The sequence below is a fragment of the Ornithorhynchus anatinus genome, chromosome 8, assembly GCF_004115215.2.
Source record: "Ornithorhynchus anatinus isolate Pmale09 chromosome 8, mOrnAna1.pri.v4, whole genome shotgun sequence".
NCBI lineage: Eukaryota > Metazoa > Chordata > Mammalia > Monotremata > Ornithorhynchidae > Ornithorhynchus > Ornithorhynchus anatinus.
Genome location: NC_041735.1, coordinates 43,434,370 through 43,452,032, shown reverse-complemented (window position 1 = coordinate 43,452,032; position 17,663 = coordinate 43,434,370). Strand labels below are relative to the sequence as shown.

Here is a 17,663-nt window from a genome sequence, read left to right as displayed (position 1 = left end):
ACATTAATATAAGTAAATTATGGATAGACACATAAGTGCCGTGGGGCTGAGGGTGCCATAAAAATTAAGTGCTTAAATCAAGTGCAGAGGAGGGGGAGTAGGGAAAAGTGAACTTCATCAGGGAAGGCCTCGCTAAGGAGATAATAATAATAATAATGTTGGTATTTGTTAAACGCTTACTATGTGCAGAGCACCATTCTAAGCGCGGGGGGAGATACAGGGTAATCAGGTTGTCCCACGTGAGGCTCACAGTTAATCCCCATTTTACAGATGAGGTAACTGAGGCACAGAGAAGTGAAGTGACTTGCCCACAGTCACACAGCTGACAAGTGGCAGGGCCGGGATTCGAACCCATGACCTCTGACTCCCAAGCCCGGGTTCTTTCCACTGAGCCAGATGGGGTTTTAACAAGGCTCTGAGGGTGGAGAGAGTGTTCTCGCATATATGAAGAGGGAGTTCCAGGCCAATGAGAAGATTTGGTCAAGGGACTGGAGGTGAGACAGATGAAATCGAGGTACAGTTGGCGAGCTGATGCTAGAGGAGCAAAGTGTCTGGGGCTGGGCTGTGAGTGGGAAAATAAGTGAGGTGAGGTAAGAGGGGGCAAGATGATCGAGTGCTAAAATGCCTAAGGGAAAGAGTTTTGTTTGATGGAGGGTGTTGAGGAATGGACTGAATTTGAAAGAAAAAATGATCTGGGCAGCAGAGTGATGTATGGACTAGAGTGGGGAGAGAGAGGAAGCAGGGATGTCAGCAAAGAGGAAAATGCAGTAGTCAAAGGGGGATAGGCTAAGGGCTTAGATCAGCACTCTAGCAGTTTGGATAGAGATGAAAGGGCAGATTTTAGCAGCGTTGTAAAAATAGAATCGACAGGATTTGGTGTGGATTCACGGAGTGTCAAAGGGCTTCATGAATTAATTACTCTCTCATAAAAATTATCCAGAATTTGCCTCAACCTGAATGATTTCAATCAAAATGGTGATTTGATTAGCCTATCTCTAACTGGAAATAATAATTACTATTGTTATTACTATGTCAATAATAATAATTGTAGTATTTGTTAAGCACTTTTTATGGGCCAACACTGTACTAAGCACTGGACATTGTACTTACCTCCTTTCTGATGCCATAAACAGAGGTTGCTGTTTGTCTTCTCTGATATAATGGTTCTAGACTGCGGTCTAGTTATTAGCAGTCAGGTCCCAGACCTCTCATTTTACTGCTGTGCCATCAAGTTGCAACACCTGGGTTAAAGAGAAGGCAGCTGAAAAGTAAGGGCGGTGGGGAAAGTCTGAAATAAGAAGTTGACCACACTTTTTTATCTACAGTCTAAGAAAATAAACTGATATGTAACTCTTAGATCACACACTGCTCTGCGGATACTGGCATCAAATATATTCACGATCTGAGAGAAAACAATCACAGAAAGGGGTGATACTATAAGAAAATTCAACTGAGAAGGAGTGTGTCTAGAATTAGGAAGGCAATTTCTGGATTGCCAGAACTGTATGGACTAAATAAGATCCAGTTTTTAAATAAGATCCAGTTTTTATAGTCTCTCATTCCGAAGCAAGATAAATTTGGGACAACATTCCATAATTAGAGCAATTTATTTATCTACAACTCATTTGATGAGCTGGAAAAGATTTGGGTTTCAGAACAGAGTTTCAGCAATGTTCCCTTTTAGAAGAAATTTAAAATTTGGCAGTTGGAAACAGGGGGTTAACGTGCAACAGATTAAACTAGGAGGAATTTAGTCCTTCACACGGTTTCATTATGTCTAGGAGCTGGTGCTCTTGCATAATCAGCAACTGCTGCGGCCCTTTGTGAACCAAGCAGCTATCTTTCATCTACTGTGGTAACACAGGAAGGATGCTAGTTGGCTAAGAGAAACTCTCGCTCCTAAATCGGATGTTTCTGCCCAACCAACATCTGCCCCACTGTTCTCATCGAGAAATGGCAGAAAAGGCAGAGCAAGAGTCAGCTTGGAAGAGAAGCTGGCAGAGCAGGGCTCCCGTCACCGAATCTCCCACCGCCCTTCCTGAATCTCCCCAGGCCGGCTTTTTTTGGCTACTCCCGCCCCTCTGTCCCTGTGCTCTCTTCTCACCCCTTGGCTTCTGACTGTGGTGTTCAAGAGCTGTGGCAGTTGTTCCACTTCAGCTGAGTATTCAGGTCAGATGATGACCCGCAGAAGTGTCTCCTCCCATTTGGGACTCCTGGTCATCTTAATCAAGAGCATGACCACAAGAAGCAGCTTAGTGGAAAGAGCACGGGCCAGGGAGTCAGCAGGTCATGGGTTCTAATCTGAGATCCTCCACTTGTCTGCTGTGTGGACTTGGGCACGACACTTCACTTCTCTGGGCCTCAGTTACTTCATCTGTAAAAGGGGATTAAGACTGTGAACGCTCTGTGGGATAGGGACTATGTCCAACCTGACTACCTTGTATCTACCCCAGCGCTTAGAACAGTGCTTGGCACATAGTAAGAGCTTAACAAGTACCATGATTATTATCATTATTATTATTATTATACTGCTGCTGTGCAAAATTTCACCTGCCTAAAACTTTCACACATGTTAGTCAATCATATTTATTGAGTACTTACTGTGTGCAGAGTACCATAATAACTGCTTAGGAGAGTACAATGTAACAATATAACAGAAACATTCCCTTCCCTTTCATAAACAATCCACTCTAGCAAGATAGGCAAATGGGCATATGAGGGAAAAACTCTTCCGATTTAGATTCGAGGCAGCAAACAGCTGATTCCAGAGGCCCAAAAGTGAAATGTTAGGTTAATACAGATCTTGACTTAAAGCTGGGGTGGGAGTTCTTAAGGCTCACGGCCACTCACCCGGGTGTCGTAACTGTGTGCGAGCAGGCTGCCCGTGAAGAACTTGGAAGTGTGGCTATTTCTACCCACTGCAGCTCCTTCCTGGCTCCAAGGGAACCTTGGATATAATCAATAATGGCAGCCAGACCCGCTCTTCTCTCTGGATGAAAGGTGGGTTACACCTCTCTGGGACAGCTGACTTGGAATGAGAAGTGGAAGCTGCTGACTCACAGCCAGCCAGCCAGCTGGACTCCACTGGGTGGTGAGCGGATGTGGCCCTTGAGCAGTATTTTGCCCATCCCCGGCTTCGAGAGACACACCCCACCCTAAAAATGCTGAAAAGAGGCATGCTTGTTGAACCATTATTTTTAAACAGCCCCACCGAAAGCAGGCTAATGGACTCCGTTGTTATTAACTCCTTTAAAAAGTAAGCTACCTTTGCTTCCAACAAGAGGGGCAGATTTTTTTCAGAAGCATAAATCTCTTTTCTATCCATCGTTTTCCAGTGATTTAATAAGAAAAATATAATGCCTGCTAATGGGTTCTTTCTTCCCAATCCAGCATGTGTCTTAAAGCAGAACATTTGTAACAAATTTGGACTCCACTAAACTTAGCTTTAAAGATGTCCATGTTTTTTTGGAACTGCCGAGAAGTCGCATTAAGCACTGTGACTAGGATGGCAGGGGGAATACTGAGTTGTTTCAGTTCAACTTTTGTAGATATAGTTTTCTGGGAGAACATCAAGTGTAATGGTGTAGTGTAAATGAGTAAACAAAAGAACGGCTATTTAAAATGTCCTGTGTGTCCAACCTGATGATTTTATATCTACTCCAGCACTTAGTACAGTGCCTGGAACATAATAAATGCTTAACAAATGCCATAAAAACAAAGTTTAAGGACCTCTAGTTCAGAGTTCGTTAAACTACTGCACTGGGTTTTCAAACTCCAAAGGGCAGCTTACAAGAATACGTTTCTTGATCTGGCGCTCCCCAGACCCCGGCTCTAGGTGGCCGATAACCAACCAATACCTGGGCTCAGCCCCTTCCTCCCCTTGACTTCAAGCTCACTGTGGGCAGGGAATGTGTATAATTCAGTGTGGCCAAAACAGGGCCCATGATCCCCTTCTGGATGCTCCTGGTAGATTCCCAAACCCTTTCAGTTCCTTACGGCAGTCCCAGCTCCCAGAGCTCACACCAATCAAAGAAACTTTGAGAACACGTGCAGACCTCTCATCCCGGAATAAACACCAATTAAAGAGGCCCTGAGAGCACAAGACGGCCTCTCTCCCGCCTCCTACTTTCTCTTCTCTGGGGGTGATGCGGGAGTGTGGAGCTTCTGCCATGTCGGGCGTGGGCCTGGGAGTCAGAAGGTCATGGGTTCTAGTTCTGACCCCACCCTCGTTCTTCTGTGTGGCCCTGGGCAAGTCACTTCACTCTCTGTGCCTCAGAAACCTCATCTGTAAAATGGGGGTTATGACAGTGAGCCCCATGGGGGACAGAGACTGAATCCAGCCTGATTTCCTTTTATCCACCCCATTCATTCATTCATTCAATAGTATTTATTGAGCACTTACTATTGCAGAGCACTGTATTAAGCGCTTGGAATGTACAAATCGGTAACAGATACAGACAGTCCCTTCCCTTTGACGGGCTTACAGTCTAATCGGGGGAGACGGACAGACAAGAACAATAGCAATAAATAGAATCAAGGGGATGAACATCTCATTAAAACAATAGCAAATAAATAGAATCAAGGTGATGTACATCTCATTAACAAAATAAATAGGGTAATGAAAATATATACAGTTGAGGGGACGAGTACAGTGCTGAGGGGAGGGGAAGGGAGAGGGGGGAGGAGCAGAGGGAAAGGGGGGAAAAGAGGGCTTAGCTGAGGAGAGGTGAAGGGCGGTTAGAGGGGGAGCAGAGGGAGCAGAGGGAAAAGGGGGAGCTCAGTCTGGGAAGGCCTCTTGGAGGAGGTGAGCTCTCAGTAGGGTTTTGAAGAGGGGAAGAGAATTAGTTTGGCAGAGGTGAGGAAGGAGGCAGTGCCTGGCACATAGTAAGTGCTTAATAATAATAATTATGGTATTATGGTACGTGCCAAACGCTGTTCTAAGTGCTGGGGTAGATAAAAGCTACTCAGCTTGTCCCATGTGGGGCTCCCAGTCTTAGTCCCCATTTTACAGACAAAGTAACTGAGGCCCAGGGAAGTTAAGTGACTTACCCAAAGTCACACAGCAGATAAATGGCAGAGCGACGATTAGAACCCACATCCTCTGACTCCCAAGCCCGGGCTCGTGCCACTAGACCATGCTGTTCTATCATTATTATTATTATTATTATTGTTACTGCCACTCCAGTCATGGACGTGGCCAGCAGTGATCCAGGGTTCAGTTCATGATGCTCTATCTAATTGATGTTGTCGATTGATGTCGTTCAAATGGCATGCCCCTGAATGTGGTAGGATGGTGCCAACCGCAGCCCAAACCTGGGTTAGTAAGACGTACCGGTAGCTCCAGAAGCGGCAGCGGGTATTGGCTTTTCTGCTCTGGCTAACATCAACAGCCTCAGGGATGCCAGCCAGGGGCCCTGAGAGGAGGCTGCAGCAGTAGGTGGGCAGTCTGGATGCCCATCACAAACGCCGGTCTCTGTCATTCCCCCCGAGAGTAAGGGGGCTCTAGAGGTTCGGCTGAGACCGCCACTATCTCCACAACACGTATGGGTGGGGCAGAGAGAAACTGCCAAAACTGGTTTGATGAAAATACTTAATAATAATGGTGGTATTTGTCACGCGCTTACTACGTGCCAAACACTGTTCTAAGCGCAGGGGGGATACGAGGTGATCAGGTTGTCCCATGTGGGGCTTACAGTCTCAATCTCCACTATGCAGATGAGGTAACTGAGGCACAGAGAAGTAAAGTGACTAGCCCAAAGTCACAAAGCTGGCAAGCGGCAGAGCCGGGATTAGAACCCATAACCTCTGACTCCCAAGCCCAGGCTCTTTCCACTGAGCCACACTGCTTTCAAATTCCTTGAGGCAATGTGATGAAAATCGTCATTTCTGTTAAGCACTCGCAACGTGCCAGGTACTATATTAAGCGCTGGGAAATAGAAGCAAATCGGGTTGGACACAGTTCCTGTCCTACATTGGGCTCAGAGTCTTAATCCCCATTTTATAGACGAGGTAACTGAGAAACAGAGAAAGGGAAATGACTTCACACAGCAGACGAGTGGAGGAGCAGGGATTAGAACTCATGACCTTCTGACTCCCAGGTTCTATTCACTAGCCCATAACTTTTCCACCGTTCATGGTGGTTACAAAAGGGATGCCTACCAAAACATTTGATGTGATATGCAGGTCAGGTCAAGAAACAAGCATGATCAGAAAGGCTATTTCAAAGCTGAAGAGATCCAAGGATATTGTAACTGTTGCCGAATTACCCTACATTCTGCCATGAGATGTGTTTTCACAGTACATTTTAGATAGAAAACAATGGCAGAGTTAGGGAATATTGTTCCATCTGTGCCAGTGTATGTGGGTACACGGCAATACAATATTGGAAGAAAGGATTACATGCGATCACACAGCACCAAGCATAGTGAAACCTACAATTTGAATTTTCCTCAGCGTGAGCTTCGACAAGAACACAACTTCTAACTTCTACCGTTATTAGAAAAATGTGTTTTTACTCATAAATGAAGAAGCATTAGAGCCCTGAACAGCCTCATTGAAGAGCACAGCTGAATCTATCCTCACTGCAGAAAAGGGTAATGGTGTGGAGGTGGCAGGATACTACAGTGATCTTCTGAATAATAATTATAATTATGGTATTTTTTAAGAACTTAGTATGTGTCAGACACTTCTCTAAGCTAATCGGGTTGGACACGGTCACTGTCCCATGTGGGGTTCACAGTCTTAATCCCCATTGTACAGATGAGGGAACTGAGGCCCAGAGAAGTGAAGTGACTTACCCGAAGTCACACAGCAGACAATTGGCGGAGCCGGGATTAGAACCCCATTACCTTCTGACTCCCAGGCCCATGCTCTATCCACTACACCACACAGCTGAAAACTCCTCCCGCCACTGTGGTGGAAACCCTTCAAAGTAGAAGAAACCATTCAAAATAGGAGGCATGACATAAGCTCAACCAATCAATCAATCAATGGTATTTACTAAGCACTATGTGCAGAAAATACAATAAAATAGAACTGCCTACAAGGAATTTAGAGTCTAGAGGGAGAATCTGGCTTCTGAGGAAGTTAAAAACGGTAGACTATGGTAAAACACCGAAATAAACCTCTGAGTAAGAAGGGCAATAATGGTTAGACACCTTCGCGGGCTCTTCCTTAACATGTGAAACCCTGGAGAAATGTAACGAAACCTCAAACATGCAAGTACGATCACCATCTTCACGAAGAAAAATGAAAGAGCTGGCTGGAAACCAACAAGGCACCTGATTGGCTTCATTACTGGAAAGATACCGGTCACAGTCCTTCTGACCAGACAGACAACTGCAGAAATCGATCTGTGAATCTGATTCGTGCATGTGGCTTGAGATGAAAACACAGCACAGCAGATATGATCTTCACAAGCACGACAGATGCAGGAGGGCTGCAGGGAGCAACTCCACGACCTCTAAGCTGCTTCCACGGGCCATGCAGATATCTGTTGCCGAACTGTACATTCCAAGCGCTTAGTACAGTGCTCTGCACATAGTAAGCGCTCAATAAATACTATCGAACGAATTACACTAAGATGTACCATACGCCAGCAACAGACCAATAGTCTGGCAACTGCTCGGGCCTGTCTCTGCCTCAGCCTTTACCACCAACCCCTCTTCAGGCACTGCTGCCTCTGCTCCACCACCCTCATTCACACTTCTGCTACTGCTGTTCCTTACTGGGAAATTTCACTTTTATTAACTTCCTTTTAAAGTTCCATTTTAACTAGTTATTTATCATTATTGGTAATAGAAAGGAAGCTTTTCAAAATAAACAAAATCCATGAGTTTATAAGCCTTTTTTTTCCCTTTCTTCCCTGTCCAGACAGGAATGATTTCCCTAGCACAGACTTCCTTGAAGGCGCTCCGAAGAGGGCACGAATGAATGAATGTAAAACCGGGTTTGTTCTTTCATTGCGGTGTATTTTCCCTCTGTGAGAAAATAAATATTGAGTTAACTGTCAGCAAGCCACCCATTTAACATCTGCCTCGACCTCTAGACTGTAAGCTCCTTGTGGACAGGGAGCAAACGGGTCTACCGACTCTGTTGTTCGGTAACCTCCCAAGTGCTCAGTTCAGTGCTCTGCACATGGTAAGCACTCAATAAATACCACTGATGGAATGTCATTTTCTGCTCTGCAGCCTGGCTTTAGCTACACAGAAGTCAATCTTCATTAAAAGGCAACAATCTGTACCAGATCACAGGGAAGCGTTGTGATCTAGTGGAAAAAGCACGGACCTGGGAGTAAGAGGACCCGAGTTCTGATCCTGGATCTGTCCCTTGTCTACTGTGTGACCTAGGGAAAATCACTTAGCTTCTCTGTGCCTCAGTTTCCTCATCTGTAAAATGGGGATTAAATCCTACCTAGACTATAAGTCCCGTGTGGGACAGAGACCGTGTCCCAACTGATAACCTTATACCTACCCCAAAGGTTAGAACAACGCTTGACACATAGTAACTGCTTGACAGATATTATTATTATTATTTCCAGAGACATCTCTAGACTGTGAGTTGATTACGGGCAGGGAACGAGCCTGCTAGTTCTGTTGCACTGTACTCTCCCAAGCACTTAGTACCATGTTCTGCATATTGTAAACCTCAATAAATACCACTGATTGATTAGCTAACAACTGAAACTTTTTATTCCACACAGCTTGATAGCTGCTACATAATTTTTTATAATTGTTTATAAAAAAGATTGGAAAAATATTTTTATCAAGTTTAAATTATTATCATGTGCAGCCCTCCTTAATTATGTTTTCACATGGCCTTATTTGGGATGTTTTTCACATACTTTAAGCCCTCGTTACAAATTAGCAGAGCAAAACAATAATTTAGAATCTCAGTATTGTAAATAAAAATATGAAAATCATACTGACCGTATTTGAGCTGGAAAATTTTCGGAGTATTAAATCCAATGAGCCTTTTTTAAAAAAATAAATTTAGCTCTTCTGGAAAGATGATTATTTCTCTAAACTCAAGTCAAATTCAGTTAACTCTCCGCCTTTCAGATGACATCTGGTAATCTATTCTACAGCGTCCTTCGGCCTACAGTATTTGAATCTGCTTTGAACGTAAATCAAAGACAGGGCCATCAAACAGTTCCGAAAAAAATGTTTTTGGCAGTTTCCACTTTAATTGGCTTATTTGCTTTCGGTTGAACAAGAGGGAAATAAATTGTGACTTACACTTATCTGCATCTCAAAGGCCCATCTCATTGTCATGAAAAGGTAGATGGACACTGCCCTTCCTTTTAGTTAAAAATCATATATGTACATGAAGGAAAAAAGGGATATGTAGGGGCCGAGATGTAAATAGGGAAGGCAAAGGTCTCATAGTGTCATCTATTAATTTGCTAATGACATTATCCCTTCCCTCTTTTAACAGTTTGGCACTTGCTCATGTCTTTCCCTTAAGACTGAAAGCTCTCGGATGGCAGGAACTGCATCTTTTACTTTTTTATAGTAAGCTCAAAAAATACTGATGTTGACGATGATGTAAAAATGTCGAAGTTGAGTAAGCAACCTGTGTTCTTTGGTTTGGGGGATCAGATATCAGATACAGAGAATCAACATAGTCTAGTGGAAAGAGCACAAGCCTGGGAGTCAGAGGAACTGTGAGCCCCTTGTTGGGTAGGGATTGTCTCTATCTGTTGCCGAATTGCACTTTCCAAGCGCTTAGTACAGTGCTCTGCACACAGTAAGTGCTCAATAAATATGATTGAATGAATGAATGAACTGGGCTCTAATCCTGGCTCCGCCACTTGTCTGCTGCGCAATCTTGAGCAAGTTACTTAACTTTTCTGTGCCTCAGTTTCTTCATCTGTAAAATCGATACCTGTTCTCCCTCCTCCTTACACTGTGAGCCCTCTGTGGACCAGGGACTGTGTCCAACCTGATTATCTTATATCTACCCTACCACTGATTACCATGCTTGACACATAGTAAGTGCTTAAGAATACCACAGTTATTATTTCACGAGTTAAAGTCTACAATGTGGCAATATTTTCAGGGATAGTGTGTAAAGGATTCCGTGTGACACTCATACCTATAGATGTGATCTTACCATCAACACCATGGTCTTCAACTAAAAGACAGCTATGCATGTAAGATGACTGTGTCTTTTTCTTCTTCTGGCTTTTTTTTTTTTTGCATTTCCGTTTTGTGTTATTGTAAACACATCACCCTGCTGCAAAAACAATTCAAACACATGACGTGCTAAAGTTAGAACATCCTTGAAAGCCCCAAGTGAAACAGAGACCATAACTGACCTGATTATCAAATATTTGACCCAGAGCTCAGCCGTGCACTTGGCACATAGTAAGCCCTAAATAAATACTATTGGGCGGTGGTTACCCTCCACCTCTGCATCGAACAAAAACTCCTCTTCACTGGCTTTAAAGCACTTAATCATCTTGTCCCCTCCTACCTCAGCTCACTATTCTCCTACTGCAACCCAGCCTGCACACTCCGTATTTCTAATGCAAACCTTCTCACTGTACCTCAATCTCATCAATCTCGCCACCGACCTCTTGCCCACATCCTACCTCCGGCCTGGAAGGCCTTCCCTCCATATGAATCAGACAGAGAATTGCTCTCCCCCACTTCAAAACTTTATTGCAGTCACATCTCCTCCAAGAAGCCTTCCCTGACTAAGCTCTCCTCTCCTCTTCTCCCACTCCCATCTGTGCTGCTCTTACTTGCTCCTTCATTTATCCTCCCTCTAATCCCCACAGCACATATGCATATATATGTATTTATCTGTAACATTTATTTATCCATTTATATTAATGTCGGTCCCACCCTCTAGACTGTGAGCTTGTTGTGGGCAGGACTGTGTACTCTCCCAAGCGCTTAGTACGGTACTTTGCATGCAATAAGTGCTCAATAAATACAATTGAATGAATGAATTGAATGAAGAGAACCCTGAATAAGCTCAGTTCTCTTATAATGAGGGGGCTACACTCTTAATGAACCCTTCATTAAGCAAAACTCACGTTATAGTTACCAGCACCTTGACTGGCACTGCCTACTGGCGCTGCAGTTTCTTTTGACATGGCATCACATCAGTTCCACCCAGTCCTCCCCACAGCACTTGGGTATATTTGTATGTATTATTTATTACTCTACTTATTTGATTAATGATGTGTATATATTTATCTATTTTGATGGTATTGATGCCTGACTACTTGTTTTGTTTTGCTGTCTGTCTCCCCCTTTTAGACTGTGAGCCCGTTGTTGGGTAGGGATTGTCTGTATCTGTTGCCCAATTGTACATTTCAAGCGCTTAGTACAGTGCTCTGAACATGGTAAGTGCTCAATAAATACAATTGAATGAATGAATGAATAGATGGGACTGTGAGGCCCATGCGGAGCAGGGACTGTGTCCAACCTGATTTCCTTGTATCCACTCCAGCGCTTAGCACAGCGACTGGTACTTAACAAATACCAGAATTATAATTCTTGTTATTAGACACGTTTCCTGACCCTTTCTATTTTAGCACAGGGGTGACATGCCATTAATCCTCTGCCTGATGATGAGGAAATAATTTTTAAGGAACACTGGATACAAAGTGCCTGCTCTCCACTCTCTCTCATAATATATCAGCTGATATTACTCCCCAGGAAGGTCATTAGGTCAGACAGGCCATCAGACATTAAAAGTACCACAAAAAGTCAAGTATCTGACAAAATGGGACTTGTGCCAATGACCAAAATTTCAGCTAACTGGGAAAAAAACTGGATAGGTATCGATCAGATGAACAGGAGGGAACCACAGCTTTCCCTGGATTTTTTAGAGGAGCTCTCAATCCCAGTGCTTCTTCCGCTGGGCTGGAGTTATACCCAAACCCTGCTTGGTTCAGAAAACCAGCGAGCCAGAGAACTAACATCTAGAGCATTTTCATTCTACTAAAGTGCAAATCCCCTCTCAGGGTCATGCCTGGAGAGTTTCCAGTTCTATACCAGTCTCGATTACATGAGGGTGAGTCAAGCAGAGCCATGTCCATTCCATTCCTAGCTTGGGCCGTGGCTAGCGAGTCTGCTACAAGTTAAAACTCACCTGTGCTGGGCAGCGGCAGCACAGGAGAGAGTCAAGGGTGGAGACTCAAGTTTACCATGCAGGAGGAGGCAGTGGTAAACCGCTTCCTTATTTTTACCAAGAAAACGCTACAGATAATACTACCAGAACGATTGTAGATGGAGGTGGGGCATTCTGGAAGAGATGCGTCCAAGGCGTCGCTATGGGTCGGAGACGACTGGACGGCATAAGACGAGAAAGTGCAAATCTGAGGCGAGTGCTAGCTTTAAATCCTAAAGGTGAGTTCACCTGATATGATTATGACTATATCCATTTTTGAGGCTTCATTGTTCATTACCTAGTTATAAGAGTAGAACTAATGATTGTTGGCTAAGAAAGAATGTGGTTGCTATAGTAACAATTGAAGGCAAGAAATTCTACTGTAGAGGAAGGCTTCAGTCTGGGCAATCATGATTTGGAAGAAACATGCACGATACTGGTAGTAGGTGAGTTAATGTTAGGTAGCTATTTTCATCGATGAACAACAAAGTACTGGCTCTTATCTACATAGACGACTCTATAATACTTAGTAATTAAATCAAATCTGGAAATCAAGTTAGACTAAGCTACTGGAGAAATACCCAAGAATTACCAGAGGTATTCACTACTTCTAAATTCCAATTTATTTTAATATGTCTCCCCCTGTAGACTATAAGCTTCTTGGGGATCATGTCTACCAACTTTATTGTACTTTCCCAAGCATTTCGTACAGTGTTCTGCATACTGCAGGTGCTCAGTAAATACCACTGATTGCTCGATTAGTTGATAGCTTTGTGGAAGGATGGAAAAGATTTGTTGATAAAGCACTGTCTTGCTCAGATGGGTGGATTTTAAATTTTGCTTATGCCAATCTGATTTGCTTGCGGTTTTGAAACTATTTCACAGAAATACCTAATTCTTTCTGGTAAGTCAGTCAAAACTGAAGGTGTGCTTGATTTTTCTGGGCCGTTCCCTTCGAATATCCACTTTACTTGGCTACTGAAGATCTGGTTTGATTGCATTTGCAAACACAGACCTTCCAGAGGAAGCTTTCACCAAATCAAAAAGCAATCCAAGCCAAACTGGAGAACAGAGGACCTAGAAAAAGACGATCACAGTTTTGAATGAATTTAGGTTGGTGTACAGTGTCTCTTTCCTCGTTTGCAGAGTGATATGGAAACCAGACCTAGTGAGTGTAGCGGTGATACCTCGCATCACTGGAGATGAAAATGAAGACCAGCGAAGAGACAGTGAGGTGCCTGGGAATGTCGACCAAGAGATCAAGTTTCCCTGTTCGGTATGCAAACAAGATACCTGTCCGTCTGACTTTTTTTATCACAAAAAACTACACAAAGCTATGGCCACAATGGGTTTTCAGTGGTCCAAGGGAAGGAGACCAGACAGAAAAACCCTCACCCTTCAGAGACAGTGTTTACTTTCCAAGTTAATGGAGGCCTCTTTGTTCAACCAAAAAATCCGACAAAGCATCGATAGTTCATATGAGCTTCTCAAGAAAAGAAAGGAAAGCGAGTCCTTTAACATCCTTCCAAGTGTAGTTGAAAGCTCCGTCCATCTAAGGGAAATCAACAATCCCCTCATTCATGCAGTAGCCATTTGTGAAGATAGAAATTCTCCATGGAGAGTTGATATGGAAGATACATTCATAATATTGGATAATTACGGTAACAGATCAAATGTGTGCTTTTTTGGTTTGTTCGATGGACATCATGGGGCGGTTGCTGCAAACACTGCCCGAAAAGAACTCCCCATTTTACTTCTCGACCAACTTTCCAAGTTTGATTCTTCCTACCAAATGACCAAAGAGGATCAACAAATGATAGATTCATTTGACACAGTCATTACTGCTGAATTCAGGAAACTGGAAGACATTTTCTCTTCAGAAGTGGGAAGGAGGGAATCACTGAAGAAGAGTGGTTACGAATGGCTCCATAAAGCCTTTGCTAAATCCTTCTGGAGAATGGACAGACTTTTACGACTAGGAAGGAAGGAAGTCTCCAGGGTCCGCTGGAGCGGTTGTTCGTGTGTCATCTGCTTATTAGAATCTAACAGGGTTAAGGATGATACTGCTGCTGTAAGTATCTCATCTAAGGTGGAAGAAAAATCAACCGATTTTTATGAAGACTTGATCTGTTCCCAGTCAGAGCAAGAATGCAAAAGTATTAACGGAGTACTACACATTGCTAATACGGGTAAGATGCTGATTGTGTCTTCTAATGGCAGAAAACCTCCCTAAGGTCAGGGCACAATATTACGTCACTGTGCCGCTGGAGCCAGGAATGTGTAGGGGGGTCCCAAGGGTCAGAAGGAGAATAAGGAATGAAAAACTAGAGATTTGGGGAAGATCGAAGTATTGGGTGTGAGGGATACAAGTAGGAGGAGAGAGAGCAGTATGTAGGAGCACACCTAGAAACCTATTTGGGGGGCTATTCAATTCTTCATTAAAGAGTATCCCTGGAATATACAAGTTTGCAAATCATGGGATACCAGGCTGCAGCGAATCCTTTGTCCTTGAGGAGACCGTCGAGTGAACCTCCTGATACTGTGAACGAGTCCTCACCTTCTCATCATCTTCCCCACCAAATCCTCTCCTGCACCTAACTTTCCCATCACGGTTGCAAAAACACCACCGCCCTCCCCTTCTCTGAAGTCCACCACCTTGACATTATCCTTGATTCCTCTATCTCTTTTTAACCCTCTATTCCATCTGTTGCCAAATCCCGTTAGTTCTTCCTTCATAACATTTTCAGAATCCTTCCCTTCTCTCCATCCACACCGGTCCAGGACCTTATCATATCCCAGATTTACTTCTACCCCAGCTTCTCCACTGCTCTCCCTGCCTCCAGCCACTCTTTTCTCCGGTCCAGATTTCAGTCGGCTGTCCGGATCAGTTTTATAAAATGATGTTTTTCTCCTATCTCCCCATTCCTTGAAAATTTCCAACGGTTGCCCGTTTCTCTCCACATCCAGGAGTATATCCTGACCACTGACTTGAAGGCACTCCATCATCCTTCTCCTTCCTGTCTACTCTCTTCCTCCACCACACCCTGGCTCACACTCTTCATTCCTTTCAAGATAGCTTACTCCCCGCACTTTGCTCTCATCTCTCCCAATGCCGACTTCTTTTCCCCATCTGATACCCCCTCTGATTTCAAATCTGACAGACCACTGTTCACCCCATCTTTATACTTTATAGCCCTTTTGAAGCCACATCCCCTCTTAGAGGGCTTCCCCAATTAATCTCTAATCTTCCCAGGTTATATCACCCCAACTGTCACTTCAGCACATCTGCACCACCTAACCCCCAGTGTGCGCACAAAGTACACACAACCTCCGAAAGTATTTAGACACTTATCTTAAACACCCTGTTACTTATCATTTATTCATGTACATATCCCCTTTTCCTTCTTCCCCAAATACAAACTATTTTAGTTTCTGTCTTTACCACTGGCCTGGAAACGCCTTGACGACAGGGATCATATCATCTATTTTCCCTCTGTACTCTCCTAAGCACCAGTCCAGAGGTTTGCACCCAGTAGGAACTCGGTAAAAACGACTGACTGATTGAGTGATTGATCGCTTGGGACCTTACTTTTGTTAGAATGAAAAAAGGGGTCAAGTGCCACAACCAGACTAGAACTGATTGAAGACTCCATTGACAGTTTCATCTTTAAGTCGTGCAGCATTAATATGACTCTCCTGATTAGGTTTACCAATTTTTAAAGTAAAAAAAAAAAAGAATCACAACATAAGAAACATCCAAGATTCAAACATGTCTGACATTATAGTCATTCATAGAGAAATAACCCATGAAACTGAACTGAAAAGCCTGAGATGACTTTCTCAAATCCATTTAGGTAATGTGCACGCAGTCTTATGCAGAAACGGAAGAAGCTACTGCCTCACCAAAGAACACAGCACTCGAAGCCTAAGTGAAAGGAGACGGATCCTGGGAGCTGGAGGATCAATCAGTCCAAACGAACCAACGGGACTAACGGAAGGGATCATCAAAACTACACGGGGGCTTGGACATCATGGAAATCCAAAGTTCAAGAAGTCTTTCATTCCTGTTCCTCAAACCATCTCCGTCCCTATAGATAACTTATGCCAGGTCCTTATATTAGCTACCAATGGCCTTTGGGAAGTTCTAGATAAAAATGAGGTTATGGCACTGGCATTGACAATGCTCGGGACTTATGAGGAAACTTACGATCTTCTCCAACAAGAGCGCATCCAGGCCTCCAAAAGCCAGCTGTCTGAGTTTCCAGCTCTCTATCTGTCAAGTAACGATTCGATCAACAATAGTCACCCAGATGAGAACATCAAGTTACTGTATTTTGATAGGACTGCATTTCCTCACAAACGACCGGCAACAAGCTCGGTGTCCTCCAGAGATTCAAAAATTCGGCAGCCTGGTGAAGACGATCAGCATTTTCAAAGTCTAGACCCAGCCCAACATGTGAGTGAGGGCCTCCGGAAGTCTACGGTCGCAAAACCCAGCTCATCTCATACCGTGGAACCCCCAGTAAGTAGGCAAGCGACGCATTCGCCCAATGCTGATGACTTCTACTTGGAAATGCGGCATCTGGAGAGAGACAGCAGGCAAGAAACGGATGAGGAACTCAGCCTGCCTAGTAATATGACCCATTCAAGTACAGGGCAGAAGGAAACAGAGCTCAAGAGTTTCTATGATGAAGCAGCAGAATACATTAGCAAACAGCTGGTAAAGGTCGCTTTAACGGCAGGTTCTCGGGATAACATCACTGTTTTGGTGGCACTTCTCAGGGGCTGTGAAAGTCTGCTAAAACATCCTAGAATATGAAGGACACGCTTACCAAAATTGAATACGATATAAGAGAACATACCATATTTGGACTATTAAAACGATGACTTAGGAGTAATCTTGCTAGCGACAGGTTTTCTGTAGTCTGTGTAATGTACTGCTGTTGAACAGAAGGTTTCTGTTTCATGCTGAACGTGATAATCGACACTTTCCTCTTCTTTACACTATTCAAATCTGAGCCTCCCAATAAATAACTAAATTTGGGGGAAAAGGCCATTTCCTTTACTAGCCCACTTATGCCAATTAGTTTCTGCAAGCAACAATCCGCACAGGAGGTTTCTGCAAGCAGTTCAAGACTTACATAGATTAAGCCAGCTCTTTTGACACCCTTAACCAATTTCACTGATGAAAACACCTAAGAGAATTAGTCCAATATACCGCATAGATCCCCAAAACCCAAACCTTTGGAAAACAAGTCTGCTGTCCAATACGCTAGCCAGCCATTGTTTCTGGATTCCTGTTGGGCCACAAGGTGCCCTGGGTGGTTCTTCGGTAAGAAATTACCACTGCTGATGGCATAGGTCCAGGAGGCATTCCCCGACCTGCAGAATCAGAACTAGATCCTCTGTTTTAACCATAAAGAAAGTCTCGGGATCCAGAGCTGAAGAGAAGCTTTGTCGAGAGCTAAGTAGTTATAAAATAACTCTATTATACTGTACTTTTTATGATATTTGTTAAGCGCTTACTATGTGCCAGG

At 43.7% G+C, this 17,663-nt stretch overlaps 1 protein-coding gene across 1 annotated transcript; it reads left to right on the top strand.

Moving 5' to 3' along the window:
* The first annotated feature begins 12,483 nt into the window (after nt 1-12,483).
* Nucleotides 12,484-17,177, top strand: PP2D1 (protein phosphatase 2C like domain containing 1). The gene is made up of 3 exons (XM_001508275.5): nt 12,484-12,572; nt 13,273-14,315; nt 15,981-17,177. Exons 1-3 carry the CDS (start codon nt 12,553-12,555, stop codon nt 16,943-16,945), a joined length of 2,028 nt encoding a protein of 675 aa, XP_001508325.2. The 5' UTR covers nt 12,484-12,552; the 3' UTR covers nt 16,946-17,177.
* The last annotated feature ends 486 nt before the right edge of the window (nt 17,178-17,663 follow it).